The sequence below is a fragment of the Mangifera indica genome, chromosome 1 (assembly GCF_011075055.1).
Source record: "Mangifera indica cultivar Alphonso chromosome 1, CATAS_Mindica_2.1, whole genome shotgun sequence".
Lineage (NCBI taxonomy): Eukaryota > Viridiplantae > Streptophyta > Magnoliopsida > Sapindales > Anacardiaceae > Mangifera > Mangifera indica.
This window is the reverse complement of record NC_058137.1, coordinates 20589397-20599087: the sequence shown is the minus strand read 5'-3', so window position 1 is coordinate 20599087 and position 9691 is coordinate 20589397. Positions and strand designations below refer to the sequence as shown.

The 9691-nt window shown below is 34.3% G+C and overlaps 2 protein-coding genes across 4 annotated transcripts; both read right to left on the bottom strand.

Moving 5' to 3' along the window:
• Positions 1 to 2071, bottom strand: LOC123213138. Of its 3 annotated transcripts, XM_044632523.1 has the most exons (3): positions 1930 to 2071; positions 1611 to 1654; positions 1 to 1462 (listed from the first exon to the last, which is right to left on the bottom strand). In XM_044632523.1, the coding sequence occupies exon 3, from the start codon at positions 1440 to 1442 to the stop codon at positions 363 to 365; it is 1080 nt and encodes a 359-aa protein (XP_044488458.1). In that variant the 5' UTR covers positions 1443 to 1462; positions 1611 to 1654; positions 1930 to 2071; the 3' UTR covers positions 1 to 362. The 3 variants fall into 3 exon arrangements, with proteins under 3 accessions (XP_044488458.1, XP_044488443.1, XP_044488452.1); XM_044632508.1 differs by having other exon boundaries at positions 1 to 1654; XM_044632517.1 differs by lacking the exon at positions 1611 to 1654.
• A 5791-nt stretch (positions 2072 to 7862) lies between these two features.
• LOC123193361 (scarecrow-like protein 32) lies at positions 7863 to 9393 on the bottom strand. Its single transcript, XM_044606300.1, has one exon. The coding sequence runs from the start codon at positions 9391 to 9393 to the stop codon at positions 8026 to 8028; it is 1368 nt and encodes a 455-aa protein (XP_044462235.1). The 3' UTR covers positions 7863 to 8025.
• Positions 9394 to 9691: the final 298 nt, after the last annotated feature.

The following is a 9691-nucleotide window of genomic DNA, read 5'->3' as shown; positions in this document are numbered from 1 at the left end:
TATGGTTAATTAACAGTATATTAAAAAGAAAAGTTCAACAAAGCAAGTAACCTTACAGCTGCAAGCCGCAAAACTTCAAAAGGCGATTTACAAAGAAGGGGAATGCTCATCAGTGAACAAATAAACTAGGGATATGCATTTAGCTACTGGCCTGATTTTAGTAATTACATCCTTACAGGAGTCAAATATTTAAAGATATATGACTTAAACAGGTCCAACCCAGAAACAATCAGCATTATGGCCTGAAAACAAGTCACCCAAGGGGATCCAAAACTTGAAGACCTTTATAATTTTGTACTTCAGCCGTCTAAAGTGGTAAAGATCAATGTTAGCATATACTTCATAACTGCAATCACCCAAAATCAATTTGTATAATTGTAAGTCTTCAATCTTCTTGTTTCATACAAGTAAATCTCTTCAAGGAGTGTTGGCCAGTTTACTCCAAGAATTTGAGGATTTGACTCCATTGCAATTTGAAAGTCTAACAAGGAAACAAAAGTGGATCCACTCAAATTTTGTATATATCTCACTGGCAATGTGTTATTTAATCGGGTTGTGGAAGATCCATGCCTTTGCTCCATATGTTTGCGGTCAAATCGTGAATTGGCATGATCCAAACAAGGCTTTATTAATCTTTTCAAGTAAACATCAAGGCCATTGTTCAACAAATTGACACAATCTACTGAGACATTAAATCCCTCCTTATCCAACTTCTGTTCCAACCTCGTCTTTAAGGAACGAGTATCGGGTAGCTGACCACCTTTCTCACAAATTTCAGTGTAATAATCACAGCCCAATCTACTGTGCAGTACTTTTTGTGTCTCTTTGCTGTTTCGAGGGATTCCAAGAGGAGCTCTGACAGGACTCCTACTATAAATGCTTGGACTAGCTACATCCTGTTCAACCTCTTCCCCTTCTTCCACTGAGCATGGTGGTCTACTACCCAAAGAAAGCAACTCAGTGGCACTCTGCTGTTCTTGAAGATTTTGGACTGAATCTTTACATACAATACTATGGCTATGTCCATAAGAAGCTAGAGGTCTTGGATGATCCTTAAACTTGCAATCATTAATATTTGGTGCCCGTCCTTTTAGAGGGAACTGAGTAATATCTTCACCTAGTGTCTGAGGACATTCTCTTTGATACCCATTAGCCAATTTGTCACTGAAAGAGCCATCAGCTTTTGTAGCTTTCAACGGGGGAGTCTTTGCAACACAAGCATTTTTTAGCATTGACACAATAAGAAGTTTATGAAGTCGCATGTTTTCTATCCCTATTGTACCAATGCAGAGTCTACCGAACTCAGATTTGCCCAACTTACCATTTAAAAATCTTGTGAGGAGATCAAAATATGTCTCTGATTTTAAATGCCCGAGCTTCCTTTCAATATGAGATTTAATCTCTAAAGTGTTCACTCGAGCAAAATGCCGAACAGCCGGCATTTCAGTCTCCAATTTCCTCACTGTTGTGAAAATAAAAAATATCATATGGTTGCAGAAAATCCCCAATAATAAAAAGCATTTAACTTCAGAAATTCATCAATTTGCCAAAAAAAATGTCACTTCTCTGAAAATCCCCAATAATGTAATACGTATCCATTGACAACTGACCGTCAGTCAGCAGTGGTTACTATTGTGAAATCAGTTGTTGAATTCTACAAAACCATAAAACCCAGATAAAAAATTGATCTGAGAGCTTCATTCTTACTTCTTATCACACATTAATAAGAAAATTAAATATAATCGACGAAATTACAGTCAATACCAAACTTCAATTACAGAAAAGCTAAAGAGAACAACAACAAATTCTCTGAAAATCTTGATCCCTGAACTTTGAAGCATAAACGAGTTATAAATAATACCCTTTCAAGAATTAACGAGTAAACAAAACCCATTGAAACTAGTAAGGATTGAAAGAAAGAAAACGAACCTAGATAAGTTTAACAAGGAGTGGAATGGGATCGAAATTGACTTGATTCACAGGGATTAGGGCTGATGGAGAGGAGGGTTTTAGTTTTGGAAGCGCCGTCGAGTCAAAGGCCACGTCCGTTCTAACGAAAATTAAATGAAGTTGATGTTTAAGAACTTTCGAAGTTAGAAACACTAACTTAACACTCGCACGCCTGTATTAAGACACGTGCAAGCCGCCAAAATGATGTACTAGCCAGCCCACCACATTTTTTGTCCTTGGATAGAAATATTTGTTTGGCATGGTAAAATTTCATAACCTTATGATATAAATTTATGGTTGACAAATTGAACTTTTATTATAAGGTTACCATGCTATAGGATTATTAGTATGATACAAAATAATGTCAAGGAAAAAAATTTATCATAATACAAGAATGAGACAAAATATTAATTTTGAATAATTCTTTTATCGTAGGTTTTAGATGCAAACAAAAATTATTTTCCAATGATTTGGTAAACAAATTTGAAATTCTTTTTCAAATTTTATGTTATTATAGTGTGTCGATGCAATAGGGTATGTGTGATTGTGCACTTCTGGCCTTGTTGATTTTCTCCAAATAAAAAACCATTAAATCTTTACTTATATAATTTAATGATTAATTTTGTATAAAAATACGATAGGGAAAGGAATTTTTATAGGTGGGAAAATGGCTTTTTCAAACATTGAGGGTGGATATCTGTTTCATCAAACTTTGGGTGGGAAATAGTGATCTGGCCAATGTTCAATATTTTCATTATCTTTCATAAATTTACAAACTTACCCTTGATCAATCTTGCGGACTAATGGACCAACTAAAATGTGGTTGGGTTGGGCTTGAGGAGCCTCTGCAGCCACATTTGTTGGGCTCGGGCTGTGCTCCAAAAACCTCTATCGATAGATAAAGTAGCTGAGTGGTGTTATTTGAGTGTCATTAAGATGGGGGCTTTAAGAGTTTTATTATTAACATTATTTTATTTGATTTATAAATAATAAAAAAATTATGATAATTTTTTATTATCAATAATAATATAAAAGATCACTTCTATCTTAAATATTAAAAGATTATCAAACTAATCTTGATTTTATTATAATTATATTTTTATTTATTAGTTTGCCAGTATAAAAATAATTTTATTTTTAATTAATATAATAAATAATATAAAAAATATTTTAGAATAAATTTATTTTAGGGTATTAAGTAAAATAATCTACTAGTATTTTTTATTACTCTAATAAAATACAATATGCCAAAAAACTTATTTCCATCCAAGGTTTGGTGAAAACCCAAACTCATATCGGTTAACTTTCAAAAACTTAAATATTTATTATTATTTTAAAATTCACTATTAGAATTAAGAGTAAAAATATCATTTAGTTAAAATGATTAAAAAATTATCACATTTTTTTTTTAGATTTAAAAACTAATAATTTTTCTTACTTAAAGTTTGAAAAACGACAATTTCTATCTTAGGGTTTAATTTTTTTCCTTTTCTTTTTCGATGACTGTTCTCCGACCAACCTCTATATATATATATTAAAATAACAATAAACTCAATTTTAATTAATATAACAAATAACATAAATATATATTAAAATAATAATGATACTATATGTACAAACAATAATGTGTTATTATGTGATTGTGTATTTTTTTATTTTTAATTTTCAACCATCTAATCATATGAGAACACGTTATTATTTTTGCACATAACACTACTCTTAAAATAATTATACTTAAGGATATTTAAGTAAAATAATATCTTAGCATTATTTTATTATCTTCAATCAAATACAATAATTTTTTATATCTATCAATTTTTATCAAATATAATAATAATTTATATCCAATAATTTTTAAGTTAATGTATTTTTGAGATATTACCTAATCCAAACACAAGGAGAAATAAAAGATAATATAATTGTGTTCATAATGTACTATTTAATTTAGATTTTTTCTTTTTTATGGATTTTGTTGATGGTTAAAAAGCCACCGATTAGAAGTACTTAAAATTACAATAAAGTAAGTTAAACTGGTTTGATTTATTCATCAAAAGGCTTATGTCAATTATTATATAATTTTGAGTATTTTGTGAAAATAATTTGAAACTCTTAAAGCAACTTCTTCTCATCCTGCATTTTGAGTCAATACGCACATAGATGAAAGATTGTTTCCATAGCTTCTCTAATATAGTTCATGTCTATTTTGCATAGCTCCTCTCTTCTACACAAAATATTTTGGCTCACAAATTTTAAGTAATGCAATGATAAAAAAAGAACCACCTAAACTCAACCTTTTGGATTCTACAAGTTAAAGGGTTTAAAATTAAGCAAGCATATTCATGGAAAAGACTTATGTTTGGACTCTAAGAGTTAATAAAACTAATACAATATTAAAACTTTTAAAATGAAATCTAGGTTCAAATATTTATTACGTTTGTAAAACTTTCACTTACTTAGTGCTTACCCAAATTAATATCGTTTGTTGAGATCCAATCAGCAGCCTAGAATCCCTGTATTCATTAACTCAGCCGAAGATGTGAGGCAGTCACTAGGAAAGGAAGTGGTCAAAATTTAGTAGGCATCAACAGTTTTAATTTTGTGTTAACATCAATTACAAATGAGAAAACAGAGAAGTGTATGTACATTCTGGGAAGAGCTTAAAACTTATTTACAATAATTATTGGCTAAAGTTTACGAGAGTAAGCTGTTATAATAAAATTTAACTTCTATCCAGCACAAGCCAACTTACTGAGTCTTTGCAATAATCAAGTCATCAAAACTCAACCATTTTATAGTTGAAGAATTTAATCCAATTTTGAGTTGGAATCCATTTTTAAAGTTCTATCCTGAAAAGGGGAATTCAATTGAATTTTATGTTAAATTTGATTACAACTGGAATATAAATATTCAACAATATCTAATTGCTAACATTTGATTATATAAGACTGTGAATTCCTCCGAGTGGGTTGAAAGAGGCCTCTTTTCCTTATGTAAACTATGAAGTTTTGATAACAAATCAAACTCATAAGCTTCAGTGTGTTGAGAGAATTGTTCTGTTAGAGCCGACCATACTTCGGCTGCTGTTGCAAGCTCAAAAATGCACTCCAAAATTTCTTCTAAAAGAGTCCCAATGAGCCAAGACTTGAGAAGACCATTTGTTTGTTCCCACGCAGCATATGAAGGATTTGCAATCTATTGTCCATCTTGGACAATAAACACAACATGTTTTGGCTCTTTTCCTGTGAGAAATTTGAGTAGTTTTTGGCTTTAACTAGTGATTTAAACTGGGTAACCCAAGGAAGATAATTATTCTCTTTCAATTTGATTGTGACAAAATTCACCACATTCATTTGATCGGGGAAAGGATGGGTTGTGTTAGTTGCCATTAGAGAGCTGAGAAATACACAGATGCTCTCTAATATCAAGAAGAAAAGAGTAAACATGAGCAGTATGTTTAAACAAACGTAAATCTCATGTATTCCAATCTTGAAATTTGAAATTGATTATATGATTTCTCTTATTTTAGGAAGATTGTGATCTGCCTCCATGACTAGTTCTCGGATTTTGAAATTAGTTTGAACAGGCCTTTCAACATCTTACCGTCCAAATTATTTGAGGTTCAATTTCATCTACCGGAATGAAACATTATATAAAAATTTAATAATAGTGATATGATGGGTATACTTTCAAAGATGTCATGATATGCCTAGCCCTTCGTTAATATACCAGAATTTGATTCTTAGTTTTAGTCATGCGCGCATGCTCCTTATTATGATATATATTTGAGGAATTTACAGGCCTATGAGTTTTGATTTGTCAAAGAACTGCAGAATTGCAGATTCTTATTCTTCGGTTTTCACATGCGCGCATGCTTAATTATTAGAAGATATGACAGATTTACAGTGCTATGATTTATTTTCGTCTCTGTAACTTCTTTTGGTCACTATCTCACTAAAGCCATCTGGGTTAACTTACAACAGATTAACTCGTACCTGAGAGTGATCGTCTACTAGATCAAGGGACCTTAATTTGTTCTACCATTAACTAATTAATCCATAATTCTGCAGCATGAGGTTTCCGCTTATATATATACATTACCTTGTTCATTCTGATTCTCAAACACTAATTTTTAGGATGAGTTGTTAAGAAAATATTCCAAATGTGGGGTTGATATTGTTTTAATTTAATATAACTAGATAAGTGTATAGTCCAGTGAATTATGTTTTGTGGACATACTATGATCAATTTTGTTGAATGTTTGATGCACTTCATAAATAAAATCTGGATTTTGATGATGTCAATGTGAGCTATTGAGTTTATAAGGTCTTTCATTTGAGAGTCTAATAAATTATAATAAAAGATATTAGGTTCTTTTTCTAATATACATATGATAAATCATTTTTAAAAAATACAAAAAAGAAAGATCAATTTACTAGATTGATAATTAATTAAATTCAGAGTTGATTCGACATTAATTATAGTACATCAAATTTGTATGAACCCAAAAACACTTCTAATATTTATATGGCCAAACGACTATTTCCCACCCAAGGTTTAGCGTTTTCTCAAATGTTCCCCCTTTAACTATGGAAACACCAAACACCTACCCATGGCCGGTTAGATTTAACAGAACCCTAACGCCTAAATATTTTATCTCTTTTTGCCCCCCTAAACTTTAAAAACTAACATTTTTCCTTAGCCTAAGTTTTAAAAAATCGTAGTTTCACCCTAGGGTTTGGTTTTGAAATCTCCGACGGCCTCTCCGGCTCCGTTGCCGACGGCCTCTCCCTCGCGAAGCAACCTCTCCTTCCGGCGATCTCTTTCCTCCCATTTAGAGGTCTGATCGACGTCGGAGATGCCTTGGGAGACGAAGAACTTCGTCGGGGAAGACGAAGTTCTTCGTCTTCCCAGAAGAAGATGAAGTCGTCGTCTTCCCAGACGAAGACGACGGCTTCGTCTTTCCCGACGAAGTTCTTCGTCTCCCAAGGCGTCTTCGGCGTCGATCAGACCTCCAAATGGGAGGAAAGAGATCGCCGGAAGGAGAGGTTGCTTCGGGAGGGAGAGGCCGTCGGCAACGGAGCCGAAGAGGCCGCCGGAGATTTCAAAACCAAACCCTAGGGTGAAACTGCGATTTTTTAAAACTTAGGCTGGAGAAAAATTTTAGTTTTTAAAGTTTAGGGAGGCAAAATTATATTCTATTTTAGTTTATTTTTAATATTATAGCGAAAATGACAATTTTACCCTTACAGGCGTTAGGGTTTTGTTAAATCTAACCGACCATGGGTGGGTATTTGGTGTTTTCATAGTTAAAGGGGGGACATTTGAGAAAACGCTAAACCTTGGGTAGGAAATAGTCGTTTGGCCTATTTATATTCTATAACCCATATGTGTATGCATTAATACTCATATTTAAAGTCAATTGATTAGTTGCATGAACATATATATGTTTGAATTTGTGTGATTAATCCTTCATAAGTTTGTCATCTCATTGGATTGAATGGAAACTCAGCGGAAGTAAGGTCAAGAACATTCTAAATCGACTCATCATGGGTCAAGTTCTAAAAGCCATCACATGGGTGGAACGAAGGATCTTCCAAATAACATCATGACATGAGATGAGAGACATGATGATGGATCATGCATTCATAGGTTAAGACTTCTCCTCTCTGTTTAAATTTTGACCTTAATTTCTCATCGTACAAGTAGCAGGGATGAAATCAGAAACAGTGTCGTACTAAGCAAGGTCTCGTATTCCAGCTTCCAAGCAATTAATATTTGAACTGTTACTGCAGAAGCTAGGAATTTTATATGCCTTAAATACTGTTGTGATAAAAGTTATATCTGTTATCTTCTAGTCACTGGGTAATCAAGATGAAAATTGTTAGAACTGGTAAGCAAAAAGATGAACTCAATTAGGTCTTTAGAATTAATAATCTTACATTAAAATATACTAAAGATAATTAAGACTGACCATCGTTTGAATTAGAACCCTGAGAACACAATCAGTTTTCATCTACTAGCGAAAAAATAAATAGAGAGAATTAATTAGAGACTAATAATAAGATTAGGCATTAATCAAGCAGGCACCCAAGCAGTAGCGAAAACGGCATTGTGACCTTTCCATGTAAGTACAAGATCACCTTCTTCCTTCTTCAATCCCCACCCAGCTGCATGTTCATCAAGCATGGTTTTCACTTCTGAAACTGCTTCTTCTCCAAAATTAATCCCTTGGAATCCTGCATTTCTCATTCGCTGCACCCAATGGCTCTTTAGTTCAAGCCTCTCAACCCTCTGTAGACCATCATGTGCAACCACATTCTCTATTTTCCAACAAATGTCAGCTTCATACCACTGCCTTTGCTTGCTTCCCTGTGGAAGAAATGTGTCCACAGTATCGTAAGGTATCCATAAATAGTTGAAAGCTGATCTTAATCTACACACCAAATTATCTGATGTAAAATCTGCATCTTCATCGACTAGTAGGACAATGGTTGGGTTTAAACTTCTTAACGCTTTGAGAAACATCGTTCTAACTGATGGAGTGGAGGAAGGCTCGAGAAAGTAAGGATTCGAATTCGTGTTAAGAATTGGTGAAAGGGTTTCATCTGGTATATAGTGAAGCATCATGTGGCAGTTTATAACTAGAGCCTCCCCACTTTCTGCGTACACAAAATGTTGCATCCGGATGTGATCGATCAAAGAAGAAAACCCATCAGCATAACTTGAACGAATCACTCTGAATTCCATCATTATATTTCTAGACCTGGCGAAGTTAATCAGCTTTAAACCCAACTCCTCGTATGAAAGATCAAGTTTTGGTGGTACATCTTCTGTGGCACCAACTACTGTGAGCTTCAGCCGTGGTAGCACCTCGAACCGACTAGCGATAGCATCAACAAGGGTAGGGATTTGCATGCAGTGAGTCAAGCTTAAATCAACAATATGAATAACTGAATACCCCTCAACTGCTTCTAATATTGCTGCATTTGCGGCAGTGAAGCCGAAGCGATGCCATGGAGTTAAGTCCACAAAGCTAGCGAGCTCTATGACGGAGAATTTATGGCTCTCGAGGGAAAGATTGTAGTGAGCATTTTCCATGGCAGCAAGCATTTTGCAAGTACCACTTTTTGCAGCTCGAGTGATGAGAGCGCGAAGGAAGGCACATGTTAGACGCTGATTAGAATCACCATCTGGGGGTGCAATGTTGTTAAGGACCCATAAGATTTGCTGGGTGAGAGTGGCATCATTGATTTCGATTGCATTTGCGCAATGAACTAAAAGTTGTTCCATGCAGTTTGCATCACCGAAATTTCCCAAGGATTTTGATGAAGGGAAACCAGGCCATGGGCGAGTCCTGTGAAATTGGTTCTTGTTCATGGTGAGGTTTGAAAAAGAAGCAGTTCGATGCAAAAGTTGTGGTGGGGTTTCAGTGTATTGCATCATGAGGAGAGATAGATAGACAGAGTACAAAATTGAGAAAAGAACAAAAAGAAAAGAGAATATGGGAATCAGAAATCAGAAGAGAGCAGAAACAGAGAAAGAGACCAGACTAGTAGTGGGTACCTTTGCCACCGGGAAACGTTCCAAGTAGCGGTGAAAGTGTAATACAAAGCGACTACAGTTTGGGAGAATTCTGCAAATGAATCCTAGAAAATAGACTCTTCAGCTTTACCTCAGGATTCTATTATCTTCTTCCGGAAGGAAGAAAAGGGACAGATCAAGAGTAAAGCGTCATCCCCCA

Excerpts from the sequence above, each read along its gene's own strand:
- LOC123213138 (XM_044632508.1), bottom strand. The coding sequence starts at position 1,487 with ATGATATTTTTTATTTTCACAACAGTGAGGAAATTGGAGACTGAAATG.
- LOC123193361 (XM_044606300.1), bottom strand. The coding sequence starts at position 9,393 with ATGATGCAATACACTGAAACCCCACCACAACTTTTGCATCGAACTGCT.